This window comes from Mus musculus, chromosome 10 (genome assembly GCF_000001635.26).
Source record: "Mus musculus strain C57BL/6J chromosome 10, GRCm38.p6 C57BL/6J".
NCBI lineage: Eukaryota > Metazoa > Chordata > Mammalia > Rodentia > Muridae > Mus > Mus musculus.
In genome coordinates, this window is record NC_000076.6 from 5,844,117 (window position 1) to 5,863,908 (window position 19,792).

Genomic DNA, 19,792 nt, shown 5'->3' on the forward strand with positions numbered 1-19,792 from the left:
CAAACAAACAAACAAACAAACAAACAAAAAAACAAACTAGAGAAAGCATACACTAGCAGCCTGACAGCACACCTAGAAGCTCTGGAACTAAAGGAAGCAAATTCACCCAAGAGGAGTAGACAGCAGGAAATAAGCAAACTCAGGGCTGAAATCAACCAAGTGGAAACGAAAAAACTATTCAAAGAATCAATCCAATCAAATGCACCCTTTGTAACTTTTACAAAAGCTCTTACTGCAATAGGAAGTCACTCATTTCCACTCAGTGTCCTAGAGAATGTACCACAAGCAACCGATGTTACCTCTCATCTCAGGCAACCTGAACTCCCTTCCCTCTGTGCCTCTGCTGTAGAGCAATAAATCTGGAGTCCGCGGGCATGATTCACACAATTCTGAGCATAAAATCTGGCTCCCGTGTCTGTTCCTGTGATGTTTACAAACATCACAAATGCTACCATATTAGAGCCATCAGTATAAAATATTGGATTGTGTTTACATCTCTCGTTTCTACAGATGGTAAAATATGGGCACACATTTGGACTAAAACTAGTTATGACAGCCATTCAGTAAATGCTTAACTGTTCACCACGGGTGCCGTTCTTAATTTACTATTGAGCACAGTCACCCTCCAATAAAAAAATTGAAATTAAGCAGTGGTGGCCTCAGAAAATAGGACAAGGATCCCCAGAGGCAGCTGGCTAGCAAAACTAGCCAAATGGGTGAGCTCTGGGATTGATTGAGAGGGTCTGTCTCAAAGAGTAAGTTGGAAACTTAGACATCTGACATCAATCTTGGGCTTTTAGTGTTCATACATGCAAGTCCTCTGTCATGCAAACAAGGATGCACACATATGTGCACCCCTGACAGAGAGAAGGGGGAAAGGAGAGAAGAGAAAAAGATGAGGAGGGAGCAATCATACCTAGAAACTGAGGTGGAGAAAATGAGCAAGGTCTGCCTGCCTGATGGGATCCGGACCCAACCGCAACCACTTTTTCTTGGCGCTTTTCCAAGGATCCCCAGGCTTAGAGCTGGTTTTGATGGTAATAAGTTACAACTCCTATTGACTCTCAACATCTCAAGCACTCTATGTGTTTGAAAGGTTGAAAGTGAAGGCGCCAAACATAAGAGTTGTGAGTTCTCAAATGATATATGTCATCATGTTGTCAATTGTCATAATGTTAATTTGACAGAATTTAGAACCACTGGGGAGATGGGACCCTAGGCTTGCCTGTGGGGGGTGGGTTATATTGGTTATATTAGTTGGGATAGGGAGACCTGTCTTGATTGTAGGTGGGACTACTTTTGGGCAGGGGATTGTAGATTATATAAAATGGGGAAAGTGAGTTGAACACTAAGACACATTCATTGCTTCTTCTTGACTGTGGATGTGATATGATCATCTGCTCCACACTCCTGATGTCTTAATTTCCCTTCCATGATGGACTGCATCTTGGGAGCCAGAATCAACTGATCCCTCCTTAAGCACGTTGTTGTTGTCTTTCTACTTTCAACCTAGGTAACTATATAACTTTCTTTCTTTTCTTTTCTCTTTTCTTTTCTGAGAGAGAATTTCTCAGAAATCCTCTGCAGGATTTCTCAGGAATTCTCTCTGTAGACCAGGCTAGTCTTGAACTCACAGAGATCAGCCTGCTTCTGCCTCCAGTGTTGGGAGTAAAGGTAGGTAGGTAACATTTTAAGTGAACATTCCTATCTTCCAATCTAAGACACAAAGACAATGACACACATCCAGTGTTCACTCTGGGAATCTTGATCAAAGTCTAAACACTCTAGGGAGGGGAAACATCAACAACTCAGGCTAGAGTTAGCAAAGCAAGTGTGGAGATTAGAGCCTGGTAAGATGAAGAGGGAGGAAATGTGTTTAGTCCATTTCAGAGAATAAGGACAGTGGGCGCTGTCTGTGGATGGTGGACTGTTTGTAGAGAACACTGTGGATTGTCTCGGAAGAGAAACGTCTGAAGCCAACGATGGGTTTCCTCACTCATTATCAGAGCCAGTACACAGTCCACTTGGAAGATGGTCGATCGTTGTAAGAAAACAATTAGTCCTTAGAAATGTCACTAGAAGAGAGTGGTAAACAGCTCAAAACCTTTGCAGTAGCCGTGGTGATGTGGGAGTAGCAGATGATATACTTATGTAACATACATGCGAGGAATCATTAAAATGCACAAACTTAATCCATTTCAATGGCAAAACTCCAGAAAGGTACCACCCTCCTTGGGTAATAGGGACTAAATTACTAACCAGCACCACTTCATTTACAAAACAGAAACTCAGGTTGACTTGTGCAGTGCCCACAACTGCAGCAGGCTGGGCCTGATCTCCTCTAACTTCTGGCCTCATGCAAGCTTTGCTTTGTAGCATGACCACCACCTCTTGTTATAAAAGCTGTCTGGGATGTTTTTGTCTTTTTCATCAGTCACAAAAGTGGGCTGATCTTAAAGCTATGGGAGGAATAACTTTGATTTCGGACACAGAAAATGTCAGTTTCAAACCTAGAATGCAGATATCACCGTTTCCAGATTTTGGTAATATGACCTGGTTTTGAATGGCATCTATGCACCAAATAGTTTGTGAAATTTTTGTCTGGAAATTTCAGGCAACACAAATGTATATTTTTAGTGTGTTTAATGAAATGCTAAAGAAAAAACAGCATTCTGTTGGGATTGAGGGTGTAGTGCAGTTGAGGAATATGCACTTAACATGCATGAATCCTTTAGTTCAATTCAATGAACCTGCTCGAAACCACGTGTGGTGGAGCAAGTTTGTAGTCTCAGCACTGGGGAGATGGAGGCTAGAGAATAAGAGGTTGAAAGTCAATGTTATTAGCAAGTTTGTTCAAGGTCATTCTGGGCTATGTAGACCAGGTCTCAAGAAAATCAACCAATTATACCACACAACATCACAAAGATTCGGGTTTTACAATCATATGTCAGGTAACGAAATAAGAATGCATTCAACCAGTGTTAAATCCCTACAGTAAGAGAATCTGCTATTAAAATTCTCTCCACTAGATGGCTGTGTTACCTTAGAAATACAAAGCTAAGTCAGTAGAAAGGCTAAAAAAATCTGAGTATAATTATCCTTATTTGGAAAAATAAACATTTTCTTACTTGTAACCCATTTTGGTAATTCTGCCTTTCCAAGGCCTTTGACAATAGTTGTCCAGTTTTTCTGTGGATTTACTAATCAAGATGGAATGGGAGAGTGGATTTTCACCTTGAGCTATGTGCAAACCTGCGGTTATTTCCCTCTTTGGGTTTTGAGAATGAATACTCTCTGGCCCCCAGTCACTTGACTTGGGAAAACAAAATCTTAAAAACCACTGACATTGCTGGGTGTACTTGTGCACACCTTTAGTTCCAGCACTCAATTTGGGAGGCAGAGAAACGTGCATCTCTGAGTTCGAGGCCAGCCTGATCTCAGAGTGAATTCCAGGACAGCCAAGAATACATAGAGAAACCTTTTCTCAAGAGCAAACAACGCCAAGAAGAATAAAACAAAACAAAACAAAACAAAAAATGATGCTAGCAAGATCTTATTAACATTATCAGTATGAGAATAATCTATCTATCTATCTATCTATCTATCTATCTATCTATCTATCTATCTACCCCTGTTTTGAAAGAGCCATTGTGATAGTAGATTCTCTACATTACTACTACATTACTACATTTTCAGCTTAGCTTGGGCAGAAAGATTTACTTCGTGCCAGGCATAGCAGCATATGCCTTCAATTCCAGCACTTGGGAGGCAGAGGCCAGCCTCATCTACAAAGTGAGTTCCATCACAGCCAAAGCTACATGGTGAGACCCTGTCTCGAAGAAACAAAAACAAAAGAAACAAAAAACCATTTACTTCCTTTTAATACATGGAAAACAAAAATACATTTTTTCCATCTTGATTCAATCTCTCTTTGTTCTTGACTTCCATGCATGCATACATACATACATATGCTTTTAAAAATAGGTTCCAAAAATATCCTTTTTTTCTATGTATTAAATTTTATTCCCAACCCTAAAACAGGTATTTTAGTTTCATTGACAAGCTTACTAGCTTTCAAATTTCTAACCTTATTCAACAAGAAAGTTCATGGTTAAAACCTAGACCTATTTAAGCTGATGTTCAGCCAGAAGATCAACATTTCTTTTTTCTTTTCTTTTTATTTTTTAACTTTTTATTAATAAGGAACCTATGTCAGCACTGCTATGTAAACAATGACAAAGATCAAAGGAAACACATCAGGGTTCATATAGACAGTAATATCCATTGTCCTTTATATAATCAATGTATAATAGTTAAAGAGAGTTTAATCCTTATTAAGCAAACATGTTTTGCATACTCAGCCTTCTCTTTATCTTTCTGTGCCTTTATCATTTGTTTGACTTTAAGCAATTCTGCCTGGATAGCTTTATCTCCTGGGGCTATCTCCTGTGCATTCTTAAGATCAGCCAATGCTTGATCATATTCCTTCAATCCTAGCCATCCTTGCGCTTTTCGGTATAGTGCTTTAGTATTTGAAGGGTCTATTTCAAGAGCCTCCAAGCAACTGTCAATTGCCTCCTGCCAATCTGACATCTTCAGCTTACAAACACCTACATTCAGCACACAACTTAAGGCTATAGGTTGCAGTCTGGATGTATCTGCTTTCTCAATAGCAGCCTTTGAACTAGCCATGTACCTTAAAACCTTCGCATATTTTTAATAGCCATCTCCCAGTTTTGAGACTTGAAAAAAGTATTTCCAATGTTTTTTTACGTCTTCAGATATTAATAAAATTTTATTTACATCCTTTTAATCTATATCTGCAGCCTCGGGGAAGTCTGGATGACTATCACCAGAGCCATCTTTGGGGAATATTCCTCAGTCGTCCCCTTCTTTCAATTCTCCACATTCTCCAATAACACAGAGTTTGGCAGGTTTTTCACCATTCACGTCTACATTTTCAAGCGTCCTTGCCACACCTAGTCCTTTTATGACCTGACCAAATACCACATGTTTCCCATCCAAATGAGGAGTCGGAACTGTTGTGATAAAGATCTGAGAACCACTCATATTGGGACCTGCATTTGCCATGCTCAGCAAACCCTCCCCATTCATGCTTATAATGAAAATTTTCATCTTCAAATTTTTCACCATAAATACTTTCTCCGCCTGTCCCATTCTGATTTGAGAAGTCTCCACCGTGAATCATAAATTTCTTAAAAATTCAGTGAAAAGGGCATCATTTAAAATGGTGAGGCTTCCCGGTCACGGATCCAGTTCCTTTTTCTCCTGTACACAATGCATGAAAATTGTCTGCAGCTTTGGGAACAATATCTGTAAACAATTCTAAAACAATTCATCCAACTTGCTCCCCGCCGATGTCCATGTCAAAGAAGCCTCATGGGTTCTTGGAGTTGGAGGGCTTGGCTGCTGGGGATGGGTGGGACATCTTCACTGCAGGCACTGAGAAGTGGGACACGAGTACCCCGTGTGTGAGACCAGATCAAACTCTACTGCACCTCTATGTTATAAGCTGGTGATGCCAAGGTCAACATTTCTTACTTTTCAGGAAGAGGACGTCTTTGTTTTTCCTCAAAATGAAGAGAATTACTGGGACAAAACTACAGACAATATCATAAGATAAAAGCCAACCATTGGACTCTTCTATTCTCAGAGTGGTTGGAAAGCTGTTTTGAGCTTCTCCTTCAACTTCGCTGTCATTTTCTTTGCAATTTATAAGGAAGTTAGTGAATGCTTTTGTAGAAAAACAAGTACCTTGGGTTGAGCAGGGAAAATCAATGCTGGCTTAGTGAACAGACGCTGTCATGGAAATGGAGTGAGCATAATCATCCTACTCTTTAAATGTACCCATTAGACTGCAGCTCAGGCTTGTGATTTACACAGTGTTCCTGCCATGATCAGCACGGTGGAAACCTTACCTGCTAGCAGCTGACAAGCAGAAATGTGCTTGAGACTTGGCAGGGGCATTGAGTCATCATTCATGCCTAGACTGGGGCTTTCCAGTTAGCACGAATGTGGTTTTCTGTGGAATGGAAGTGGGGGACACGTTTGGGACATGCCTGATTAACAATAATAGTGTTAGGCTGTAGAGTGTAGAATATGGAATTCGCAACGCTCTGTGGGTTTTCTGGCTGTGCGGCACACCCTTCGAGAAGATTCTACTTAGTCAGAAAACCAAAGGGGAAAAAAAATGCAGTGACGGAGAATGAAGGAACCGTGTGGGTTACATCAACCAAAAGCGTACTAAGGAGAACACTGGCACACATACAAATGGGCAAATCTTACAATGTCCAGGAAATCCCTTGTGCACTGAGACTTGTGGGGAGGTCAGAACAACCACAGTTACGGATTTTCCCTGTGAAGACCATGGGTTAAAAGGTTTATATCTGCACTGGGAACTACGCTCTTACTGTACAACCTTGTGGACCTGCGATCAAGTACCAGCACCCACATAAAAAATGTGGGACACAGGTGTAATTCCACTGAGAGGGAGGCGGGGGCATCCCCCGGGCTCCCCAGTCTTCCAGCTTAGCCTCATTATTGAGCACCAGGGTTAGGCTCTATTTCAACAAACATGGTAGACAGCTCTTGAGGAAAGACAATTGAGGTTAACCTCTGGCTTTTGTATATGCACATGAACATACATGCGCACATGCAGATTACTTTAGGCTCTCATTCACATCTCACTAAGGGAGTAGCCAGAGGGCTTAAGTGGGTTGTCATCAGCTTCATGTTCATACTTGACATACTGGGACAAACCAGATTTGTCTAGTCCCAGGTTGGCTAGTCTTCCCCTATCTCAGGTTGCCTTCCAAAAGTCAATTTTATTAAGGAAAAAAATATGAGGTTTTTTGTTGCTGTTGTTGTTTTTTCTTTGTGTGTGTGTGTGGGTGGGTGTGTTATCCTTGAAGTATGACAGGTTAGCTTCTATTCACAGTGAAACCCATGGGGCTACCATTGTACTTCCACCTATAGAATGAATAATTGGAAAGTCTCCATATTTTGTGTAATATATATGGTTTTATTAAAAAAAGACAACCCAATAATGGTAGGTGTTTGGTTTCTACTTAGCAACAGATACTGCCATCTGTCCATGACATGGATGGCCATATATCCCATAGAGATATAAATAGAAATATGTATATGCTAATTAATATTGATTATGAATTTGACACCATCTAAGAATCACCTAGGAGACAATGCTCTGTGAATGTCTGTTAGGGAGCATACAGTTTAGGTCAAACTCGGGTCATGCTTGTGAGAGCGCCTCTTAATTAGGTTGAGTCACATGGGAAGATCCATCCTAAAGGCAGGCAGTACCAGTCCCTGAGATTAGATCCTCAGTGGATAAAAGGAGAAATCCAGCAGAATGCCGGCATGATTCTCTCTATTCTCTCTTTGTCTCCCGACTGCACATGCAGTCATCTCTCTCCCTCCCATCTGATAGATTGTTATTGCATATTTACACATCTGCTGTATGTTTCTATATAGTTGGTCTCAGGCTTGGTGGCAGGTGCCTTTACCCACTAAGCCATCTCACCAGCCTATTGGACCAGGACTCTGGGCATCTGTACTCGTAGGTGACATTTCAGACTTTCCTCCTTTCCATGTCATATCTCTTCTTTCCCCCCTGTCCTCAATAACCCTCCTCATGTTACTCTCCCTGGTACCCTGCACTGCCTCTCTAAGGAGCCTTACACAGGCTGCTTCTCCTACACATGCCACAGGGCAAGGCAGTGGAGGGAGACAGCATCTTTCTTCCAAAGCCAATGATGAGGTGCCCTCTGACGCCCCCCTGGGTCCTTTCCTAGTCATGGCACTGCCCACTGTACAGCCTTTCTCTCTTCTTGTCTACAACTCCTCTCACACCACATAAATCACTGTTTCAGTCATTCAAGTACCAGAGCATTTTGTTTGTTCTGCACTGAACTAGCTAATATATGTAGGGAGGTGCCTTAGCTCCCAAGATGGCTTCCCCGTTAGCCCAGCTGATACAAATTAATCATTCTGTTCTTTTGCATTATTGCTTCTCCCTTTATTCTATTAAATATGCCATGCGCAATACTTTTATCTGCTATTTTATTTTGTCCCTTTCCTACTTTCCATTGGAAATCTAAATTGTGCAATGTGAAACTTAGAAAAAATATTCATTCATAAGAGTCATGTTGAGAGCCGTGCCGCTAGCAATTGCCATTATAAGATGGCGCTGGCTTCCACTGCACCTAACTAGTAAACAAGCCTTACGCGCAAGTGCAGGAGTGAACTCACGCCTAGTCACTGCCCATCTCATGGCGTAGTAATGGGGTGATGGGCGAGCAACGAATCAGGAGCTGTCACGCCACATCAGGTGCTGAAACGTCACACTGCGGGCTATATAAGCAGCGCCATTTTCCTGGTTCGGGGTCTTCCCTCCTGATAAGTAAGCAATAAAAGCTTTGCCGCAGAAGATTCCGGTTGTCCTGAGTGTGTTCTTGCCGGCGGGGACAAAAGCTCGGGATAGAGTCACTTATTTTTTTATCATGTGTGTATAGGATTGTTTTGTCTACACATTTGTAACTACACAAATTTATGTGCCTGGTGCTCACAGAAATCAGAAGAGGGTACCGGATCCCTGGGACTGGAGTTATGGATGGTGGTAAGCTGCCAAGAGAGTTCTGGGTACTGAAAATGATTCCTTTGCTAGAGCAGTAAGCACTCTCAACATCTGAGCCATCTCTTCAGCCACAGAAGAAATATCTACTTTTTTTTTTTGTAAATTAAATTTCAAGAATGGCAGATGAAATATACTTGTGATAGACATAGGTCAATTTAATTTTTATTCTGACAGTGTCATAGTAGACCAGGAGCCTGTCAGTCTGTTTTACATGTGATGAGAAGCAGCCATAGTACTGAAGTCTTTAAAGGGCTAAGCCTGGTAATTAAAACAAATACCAATGTTTGGATGGTCTAATGACTTTTCTTCTCTGCCACCGTGGTGGAGCAGGGACAACTGGGTGAACAAGTGCTGAGAAGACAAAGCATGCCAAAAGATAAAAGCCATAATAAATGAATGCTGCAAAGGAGTTCTGGAGTCCTAATGCCCAGTCTTTGGTGCCTGTATATGGACTAGGAGACCATCAATTGGTAACCAGCCTCTTGACTACGTAAAGTTCACAAAGCTGCTAAGAGCTACTCAGAAAATTCCCCCACATCCTTGTGGGATGGAGTTCCAAGCCTCGACCTCTATGTAAGCTATGTTCATGGTGATCCTGTTGTGGGCGCTTTAGAAATTCTGTGCAGAGCAAATCAGTGTTTACGAGTGGCTCACTCCATGCAAGATGAGTCAGCTCTCTGTGGGCCGTTGGGTACACAGGAGACACTTGGCTTATTTAGTTGCCTCTGATGAGGTGATTCAGCTTGCACATTGTGAGTATGCATATTCCAGGGAGTGGTCTCTTCACCATGGCACAGACTTGGATATTTTGTTTTCTTTTTCAAAAAATATCCTTTGGCTTTGAAAGCATGCATCTTAGTGTTTGCATTGGCAGGGAGCTCAAGCGTGGCAGCATTGGAGGATAAAATAGGACATTCTTTTTGCACTGCTTTGAATTACAGAGGCTACAGTGCTTGTTAAAAAATGAGGAGGGACAACCAAAAGCATGCTTATGAAGGTCCCAACATTTACTTAGCGAGATCTATCCCACGGTCTGGGAATTCTGGGAACTGACGTGTCTAGATGGAAGACAATTTTGGTTTCAAAGGACCAGTTAATTTACTAAATTTATTCTGTGACCAATTGTCCCTACAAAGAATCTAGTGTCACTGGCCAAATCCAGTGAGCAATACCCCAAGTAGCATTCAAGATTGTGAGTTAGTCTAGGAAAGCTGTATTTATCAGTAGCTCACATATGGAACCGGAATGCCACATTTGTGAGTGCCATGTTATGGGGATTAGTCAGTGCACTGGATATTAAGAGGCCTGCCATCTAAACCCACCTTTATAGCAAGTATGTTTTCAGAACTATGAGATTAAAATATATATCCATCATCATCATCATCACTACCACCATCATTTTATTTTTTAGTGGAGGTAGCTTTGTTTCAAACAAAACGTTTTTTTTTTTTTTTTTCTTTGCTTTTGTTATGTTTTGCTATTTGGATTTTTAAAGACAGGGTTTCTCTGGGTAGCCCTGGCTGTCCTAAAATTTACTCTGTAGACCAGGCTGGCCTCGAACTCAAATATCTACCTGCTTCTGCCAGAGTGCTGGCATTAAAGACATGTGCTACCACCCCTGGTTCAAATGAAAGTTTCTAAGTATGTTAGTTACTGTTCCTGTTGCTACGCCAAATACACGACGGAAGGAATGTAAAGAGGAGAGGTTTACTTTGACCCTCAGTCTCAGAGGACTTTTATTCATCATAGCAGGGAAGGCATGCAAGCCAAAACAGCCTCTGTACAGACGGGGACCGTCTGGCCGGTGTTCCCTCTAGTACAAGCAGGAAGCAGAGAGATAGGTAGACTAGAATCAGCTGCGAAATAGCTTTCAAAGGTCTACACCAGCCAGCCCTAATGTCTGCCAGCTAAGCCTTACTTTTTAAGGGTAATGCAGCATCCGAAATAGGGCCATTAGCCAGTGATGAAATATATGAGTCTTTAGGGAATATTTTATCTGCAAATCACACTAAGTCTAACACTATAATACCCAGAGGAAGGGCAACTCAGTGGAAAATGAAAACTGAAAATGGGAGGTCAGGAGGGCTTTGGTCAGGAGTCCCTCATTCGTGTATTCCTTAGAGCCCTGACCTGACTGTTTCTTATGTCAATTTGATACAAGCTAGAGTCATCTTGAAAGAGGGAACCTTGATTGAGAAAAATCTCCTCATCAGATTGGCCTGTCAGCAAGCCTGTAGTACATTTTTTTTCTTTTTGATTGGTGATCAACATGGGAAGGTCCAGCTCACTGTGGGAGGTGTCACTGCTGGGCTGGCAGTCCTGGGTTCTATAAGAAAGCAGGCTGAGTAAGCCATGAGGAGCAAGTCAGTAAGCAGCACCCCTCTGTGCTCTGTGACTTCAGCTCCTGCCTCCGTGTTCCTCCCTTACTTGAGTTCCTGCCCTGACTTCTCTCAGTGATGAACTGTTGCCCAGAACTATAAGACTAAGTACAGTTTCCTCTCCAAGTTGCTTTTGAACACAGTGCTTTATCGTAGCAATAGAAATCTTTGGTAAGACACTGATCATCACTCGTTGATGAATAGGGAGCATGTGAACGTCAGGTAGATCGTGGCTCTTGAGTTCTAATTTTGTTTTTTTTTTAGATATTTTCTTTATTTACATTTCAAATGTTATCCCCTTTCCTAGTTTCCCCTCTGAAAATCCCCTATCCTCTCCACCCTCCACCCGCTTCCCAACCCACCCAATCCCATTCCTGGTCCTGGCATTCCCCTATAATGGAGCATAGAGACTTCACAGGACCAAGGGCCTTTCCTCCCATTGATGACTGACTAGGCCATCCTCTGCTACATATCTAGGTAGAGCCACAAGTTCCACCATGTGTTTTCTTTGATTGGTGGTATAGTTCCAAGGAGCTCTGGGGATACTGGTTAGTTCATATTGATGTATAGGGGGCTTCAGCACCCTTCAGCTCCCTGGGTACTTTCTCTGTTTCCTTCATTGGGAACCGTGTGCTCCCTCCAGTGGATGATTGTGAGCACCCACTTCTGTATTTGCTATGAACTGGCAGAGCCTCACAGGAGACAGATATATTAGGTTCCTGTAAGCAGGCTCTTGTTGGCATCTGCCTAGTATCTGGGTTTGGTGGTGGTCTATGGGATGGATCCCTGGGTGGGGCAGTCTCTGGATGGTCATTCTTTCCATCTCAGCTCCAAGCTTTGTCTCTATAACGCCTTCCATGGGTATTTTGTTCCACATTCTAATGAAGTATCCACACTTTGGTCTTCCTTCTTCTTGAGTTTAATGTGTTTTGCAAATTGTATCTTGGGTATTCTAAGTTTCTGGGCTAATATTCGTTTAACAGTGAGTGAATATCATGTGTGTTTTTTTGTGATTAGGTTATCTCACTCAGGAAGATATCCTCCAGATCTATCCATTTGCCTAAGAATTTCATAAATTCATTGTTTTTTAATAGCTGAGTAGTAGTACTCCATTGTGTAAATGTACCACATTTTCTGTATCCATTCCTCTGTTGAGGGACATCTGGGTTCTTTCCAGCTTCTGGCTATTATAAATAAGGCTGCTATGAACATAGTGGGGCATGTGTCCTTATTACAAGTTGGAACATCTTCTGGTTATATGCCCAGGAGAGGTATTGCTGGATATTCTAGTAGTACTATGTCCAATTTTCTGAGGAACCACCAGACTGATTTCCAGAGTGGTTGTACCAGCTTGCAATCCCACCTTGAGTTCTTCTTTTTTTTTTTTTTGTAGTGCAAATTCTTTTATTTATTTATTTATTTATTTATTTATTTATTTATTATTAGATATTTTCTTTATATACATTTCCAATGCTATCCTGAAAGTTCCCTATACCCTCCCTCTGCCCTGTTTCCCTACCCACCCACTCCCACTTTTTGGCCTTGGCATTCCCCTGTACTGGGGCATATAAAGTTTGCAATACCAAGGGGCCTCTCTTCCCAGTGATGGCCAACTAGGCCATCTTCTGCTACACATGCAGCTAGAGACATGAGCTCTGGGGGCACTGGTTAGTTCATATTGTTGTTCTACCTATAGGGTTGCAGACCCCTTCAGCTCTTTGGGTGCTTTCTCTAGCTTCTCCATTGGGGGCCCTGTGTTCCATCTTATAGATGACCGTGAGCATCCACTTCTGTACGCACTGGCATAGCCTCATATGAGACAGCTATAACAGGGTCCCTTCAGCAAAATCTTTCTGGCATATGCAATAGTGTCTGCATTTGGTGGCTGATTATTGGATGGATCCCCAGGTTGGGTAGTCTCTGGATAGTCCATCCTTTCGTCTTAACTCCAAACTTTGTCTCTGTAACTCATTTCATGGGTATTTTGTTTCCTATTCTAAGGAGGAATGAAGTATCCACCCATTGGTCTTCCCTCTTCTTGATTTTCTTGTGTTTTGCAAATTGTATCTTGGGTGTTCTATGTTTCTGGGCTAATATTTATTTAACAGTGAGTGAATATCATGTGTGTTCTTTTTCTTACAAGCTTGCAATCCCACCAGCAGAGTTCTAATTTTTAATCTCTCCTGCTTGGTGGACACCATTAAAAACAGCCAGGCATTCAAGAGATGATTAGCACCCAGTGACTTTGTGGTGAAACTAGCCTGAATTATTACTCTTATTATTTTCATTCATTCATTCATTCATTCATTTATTCATTTTCCGTCCAGAAGGTGGAGACCCCCGTGAGTATTCCCCTACCCTGGCATATCAAGTGTCTGAAGGGTTAGCCATATCCTCTCCCACTGAGTCCTAACAAGGCAGCCCACATAGGGGAATGGATTCCACGGACAGGTAATAGTGTTAGGGACCACCCTAACTCCAGCTGTTGAGGAACCCACATGAAGACTGAGATGCACATCTGCTACACATGTGTTGGGGTCCTCTGCCAAGCTCCTCGTGTAAGCTCTTTGGTTGGTAAGCCTGAATTATTTTAATGAAACCTCTGCTATTGTGAGAGGAGTTCCACAGAGCATTTGGGTTTTAGCTTTAAGGTCAGAAAACTGTTTGAAAGCTTTACTCTATGACCTTCTTTGTGCCCCTTATGTGAGCAAACACAGAAGTTTCGAGGCTCCGGTGCACTTGTACAGATGCTATCTCAGGTGCAAGTTTCTCAGCAACTTCGATATTTCACACTGTGCTGACAGCTGGTGGGGAGGAGACTGCAGGTCCTCAGTTCAAAAAAAATATTCTACCTGAAAGAGTAAGTTAGGGCTAACCTCGAACCCCTTCAGACGAGTGGTTCTGTCAAGGTTCCTGCCCCATCTTTTTTGTCTTGCAGAAAAGGCTCCGTTCAGGTGCAGATTCTGTTCACTGTACTTAGGGCATTTGTGACCCATTTATAAGACAGTTGAAGGACACAAACTTCCTTCTTGAGATGGAGGTCACAAAGGCACAAAAGAAAAAGACTTCATTAAGGAAGGAAGTGGATCTTTCAGAAGGAGACAGACAGTTCATTGTGATCGTGACGGAGTATGCCACGCTCTGGACTTGGGGGAAGCGGGAGTGATAGCTAGCAGGTGTGCACACTGCTGCATCAATCTCTACGTGTAGTGCTGGTGATTTCACAAGGAGGGAGAAGTTAAAAACTGAGGGTCGGGCTGTCAGTGAAGTAGGATGACACATGCAGACTTGAAAGAAACGCAGTGTGAAGCTGCAGTAAACTGTTTACATTTATTCCTACACATACACATTTATTTTTCAGTCCTTTATTTCCTTAAAAGGAAGCGAAACTAGCTACACGACGACAGTCCCCGTCCATGGTGACAGTTGTTTCAGATTTTGATTCCTAACGCCTTTCAGGCTCTAAATCACTCCCCACCCCCCATAGTGCTTTTTGTTCTGCTCTTTTGACCTAGCCTGGGAATTTTAAAGAACATTTTTTTCCCTTCCTTCCTTCCTTCCTTCCTTCCTTCCTTCCTTTCTCCCTTTCTCCCTTTCTCCCTTTCAAGTTTCTCACTCAAAAAAAGAGCCCTTATAATGTTCTTTCCTAAATTCAAAGTGCAAAGATAATAAAATTCTAAAATAAAATTAATGGGTAAAGAAACAATGTTTTTATCTGTAATTATGTAAACAATTTTATAATTAAACTCTGTAGTGCAAGGCAATTGGATTTTTGCACTTCCTGAAAACAACAAGCTGCTTATATCTGGAGGGATAAATATGACAAGGGGTGGGGAGAGCTGAGAAAGAGAAGGTGAGGGGTGAATATAGTCAAGGTATATGGTGCACTTGTACAAAAAGGTCTTTAAGAAATCCAGCACTATGTACAATGAATACAAATGATAAAAATTTCATGTAAGAACAGAAACTCCCTGTCACGTGTCTTACACGGTTTGTAAATGTATAGAGTATAAATTTAGATCCTAGGCTTAGGCAATTATGATCCGCTGCTGACAACTACAGTTTTTACAATCAGACTCTAGTCTGAAACTAGAGTTTCAGACTAGCCAACAGAACACCCAGGCAAGGCATCATGTCTTTGGGGTGGGGGTGTCTGAAATATGGTCCCTCAAATGGTGTTGACGGCTGACGCAGCGTCTCAATGCTGCTACCTTGCTCTTAATCCTTTGTCTGTGTTTTGTGGCAATTTAATGCTTTTGAATGAGTTGAAGTGTTTGATTATTCGATACATATAGTCACATAGATGTCTATATGGCAATGGAATCAAATCTTGTGGTGAATAGTTACATACTAAATGATTCAGTCAGGGAAAGACCTCAGGTAACAGTGGTCCATGATTATAATGGAGCTTAAAGATCCCCCTCTTAGTGACATCATACCTACTGTTGTGCTGTGGTGGAACACATCATCCACTTATCTGTGATGATCCTGACGAAAACAACCACCTGTCCTGTAGGTCACATGGGCACACAGCCCATGGAACTACAGGCAGAACACACTGCCTAATGAATAACTATGCCGTTATCAATTTTTTTCATATTTACTAAATTGTACTTTTTATTAGTAGAGTAGACTAATACATATAATGTCATGGGGCTGGAGAGAGAGGTGGTTCAGCAGTCAGGAGCACTGGATGTTCTTTGAAGTCATCCATGTTCACTTTCACGCACCCATACAGTGGCTCACAACCATCTAGAACCCTAGTTCAAAGGGAATCTGGCGCCCTCTTCTGGCTCCTGCAGGTACTGTATGCATGTGGTACATAGCCACACAGACAAAACACTCACATAATTAGATAAAATAAAAATAATATCATTCATCAAAAACAATACCAGGAGCCATCACGGCAGCATCCATCTCTTGCCTCCCAAGTCCTAAAGAGTTACATGGAGTGATTGACCTACACCATCTAGGTTTGTTTAGGTGCCAAATATACAGCTACTTCAAGGGAGAAACGGCCCTAGTTATGGTTTTCAGAATACATCCCTGTTGTTAAAATGACAAATGTCTGTACTAATTAGACATCTAACAGAGTGAAATCCAACTTCAAGATTATTGTACAGTGTTTGAATTCTGAAAATAATGAGGAACTGGGGAGCTGGGGAGATAATATAGTGATTAAGAGCACTGGCTGCTCTTCCAGGTGAGCTGAGTTTCTCAGCACCCACACCCACATCCATTCCTCAGCTCACACCATCTGTAACTCCAGTCCCTGGGGATTTGACACCATCTTTTGGTTTTTCTGAGTACTATTGAGTCACATGATGCATAGACATACATGCAGGCAAAATATCCACACACATAAAAAAAGTAAAAAAAAAAAAAGCAAAACAAAACTAAGCTTTACTAGGTAAATAGAATAATAATCTCAGGGGCAAAGTGAACATGAGAAATAGAAACACAACTTTCCGCTGCGCAACTGTATTCCCAATGTTTACACAGAATTGTGTGTGTATATGATGTGCATGTGTGCATGCATACATGTATGAAGACATGAGTGCACATGTGTGCATACGCAGGCATGCCTGAGCTGGGGCAGGAGTGTCTGCTCTCTATGGCTGCTTTGCTCCTCTCCCCATGTTGACTCCAGGAATCAAGCTCAGGTCATGAGGCTCACATGGCAAGTCCTTTTGTCTGCAGAGCTATCTTGCTGGCCCCACATGCTGGTTTTGAAATTTTGCACTACACTCTCTGAACATATTTTATTATTCCCACTTGCAACTTTCCATTGCCTGGGGAGCAAAATCACATTAACTGCCTACTCCGTGTCATTTGCTCCCCTTAGCGCACCACATGCACATCTCATTTAATTTTATAGCTTTATGAGGTATGGGCTCACATTAGTTATTTGACAGATAAGGATTGTGAGAACCAGAAAGATGAACTAACTTGCTATTGGTCACACAGTTGGGAACAGTTAAGATACGGTATGATCTCTGGCAGTCTGACTTAAGAACTCCCATCCTGCCTCACTAAGTCCTCCATGGGGTTAAGACTTGTGATTAACAGTCTCTGTAGTGTGCACAAAAAACAAACTTTACCCAACTATGACAGAGACTTGCAACCTCACCTAGAGTTTTCCTTTCTCCATCTGAAATCGAAATTTGAAATTAATCATGGATGACGTTCCCTAGCAGAGACTCGTCATCTAGAAAACCAATTTTATACTTACAAAACCAACCATTCTGAGCCTTCCTGGTATCTGGAGGTTTTCTGAACTGCGGCAGCTTTTACATCAAGGGAAACCATCAACATGCTGTGGTGACATTCTCTATTCTCTACCCTGGCAACAGCAAGGCTGGACCATATCAAAAGACCAACTCAAGAGACATGGGGAAAATAGTGGAAGCCATGTAGAAGATGACTTAGCCACTAGGGATTTTGTCAGATTTTGAAACAGGCCAGGGAGACTCAGTAGCCACTGCTATGTTAGAACTTCTACTTATAAAATTGGGTCTTGAAAAAGGGCTGGAGGGAAAGTTCCAGTAAGTCTAGTCTCATCTCGAAATATCTCATTCATGTAACTCCTATGATTGCGAATTGACTGACTGTTTCATGAAGCACACTTTGGCAATCTGGGCCTGGAAAGAGACCTGTATCATGGAGACTTAGCATAAGGTGGGGCCTTGGTGACCAGCCTGTCTTTCTCACTATGGACTGAGGAACCAAGAGAATAAACAGACACCTTGCAGCTTGTCAGTGTTCGCTTATAGCAAAAATCGGACCCACTGGCTCCAATATCAGAGATTTTAGTTGACCGGCTTGATCTCCCTTCCAAGCACAGCGTCTGACCTTTCAGATTGGTGGTCTGAGTTCCTCCCTCTTCATTCGATGCCTTTGTTGGCAAGAGTGCTATGGCTGAAGCTACCATCCCAACTCACAGCGCCCTGGCTATGCAACCAAGTGACCAACCCCTATGCATGTGATGAAAACATTAAAAATAAAGACAAAAATCCCCACCACACTTAACACTATGTGCAGTAGTATTGGGTATTTCCTTAATATCCCAAGTTCTTGAACCACCAGTTATAATTTTATTTTTTACCCATAGCCATAAGATGCATGCACAGAAGAAAACATGGCATGAAACAAATTTCCATCCTTTACCTGACTATCATTTTAAAGGTAGGTTCTGAGGGAGTTAATTTTGCTTTTGGAGATGGGTGTCTTACATCAGTGATGGTCTACAGTAATTTCTATGGACACCATGGGCAAATAGGACAGGTTGAGAACTCTCTATGGGATGGAGGTTTGGCACACGGGCTCATATTGGATCTAGGATCGACCTACCAGGAGCAGCTGCAGCAACAGCACCAGCAGAAGCAGCAGGTATTGTTGGGCCTTTGGTTTCCAGGCGCTTGAGACACAGCCTGTGTTCCTTCATTTTGTGACTGCTGCCGTTTTCTCATGTCAGCTGCTTCAGAACCCAACTGCCTAAAGGGAGACAGAAAATATTAAGTCATGAAGAGCCTGGGTAAAGGCAAGTGAAGAGAAACACGGTTAGACACAACGCAACAGGAATGGAAAACCCAAAGCAAGCTCAGTAGTCAGAACCACTGGCTGCTCTTGCAGAGGACCCAGATCAATTCCCAGTACCCACAGGGCACTCACAAGCAGCCTGGAACTCTAGTTCCAGGAGATATCAGATGCCCTCTTCTGGCCACTGTGGGCACTACACACAGATGGCACACATACAAGCAGTCAAAACACTCATCGCATAAAATAAAATAAACAAATCTAAGATAATATCTTTAAAAATCTACAAGAAATAAGTCATAGTGCCAAAGAATATATAGAGCATGCAGTAAAGATAAAAGCAAAAGATTAAAGCATAAGAAAATGGGCCCAAGTAGAGGGGAAACAAAGAGGCCCCTGCATACAACTCAAAAATATTTTTAGCCTCAAGATAGAAGTAACGGACTGTCAGCGAAGTGATATTTTAAGGAGAGTTGGCTAGCAACTTCTCAGAAGAAAGCAAACCAGAGACTCAAAGTGAAAGAACACTGTACATGCTGAGCAGGATGAATGAAATAAAACTAAGCTCACGCTTATACATATTATAGTAAAACACTAATTTACAAAGCTGAAGGGGAATATGGAATTAATAGCACTGAGTTTGATTGACAGTAAGCTGTTAACAGGCGTGGTACCAGGGAAGAAAATAATGCTTTCCATATGCTGAGAGTATGGCACGCCATAATTTTATATTCACCTAAACACAGCTTCGGGAGTGGGGATTATTTCTGACAGATTCACTCAGTGTGTTACTCTTTGTTGTAATACGCTGTATTGCTGGACTCGAGTCAGAAGCAAACAAAGTCAGAGGGAGGGAGCCACGGCATGCTAACAATTAAGCATTGAACTGGAAAACTGGACAGCAGACTTAACGACTAGCTATGGGAAGCCCCCAAGTTTCTCTGTTTAGAAAGAATGAGAAGTAAATTTAAGACTACATCAATCAGGAGGAGGGGACACTGTCCTTCCCTGGAAACTGGTTTTGTAGACATGCCAATGTCCCCAAGATTTGTCTTGTTTTAATCCAGAAGTCATTTTCCCCTGTTTACTGAATTGTAGTGGGTTGCATGTCAGATTATCCCAGGAAAATGCATGCTGAAGTTTAACTCTTCCACATGGTCAGTAGCAGTAGTGGAAACCCCTATGAGCCATTGGCTCGTGGTCG

General features: G+C 42.1%; 1 protein-coding gene and 1 pseudogene across 4 annotated transcripts in view; both read right to left on the reverse strand.

The window, feature by feature from the left end:
* Rgs17 (regulator of G-protein signaling 17) overlaps positions 1 to 19,792 on the reverse strand; it is a 96,750-nt gene that overhangs the window by 18,454 nt on the left and 58,504 nt on the right. For all 4 annotated transcript variants that reach the window (NM_019958.4, NM_001161822.1, XM_006512457.4 and 1 more), the window contains one exon: positions 18,403 to 18,546. In NM_019958.4, the coding sequence (NP_064342.1) occupies positions 18,403 to 18,521 (119 nt within the window). In that variant the 5' untranslated portion in view covers positions 18,522 to 18,546. The remainder of the gene's footprint in view (positions 1 to 18,402; positions 18,547 to 19,792) is intronic.
* Gm18902 (predicted gene, 18902) lies at positions 4,177 to 5,537 on the reverse strand (annotated as a pseudogene).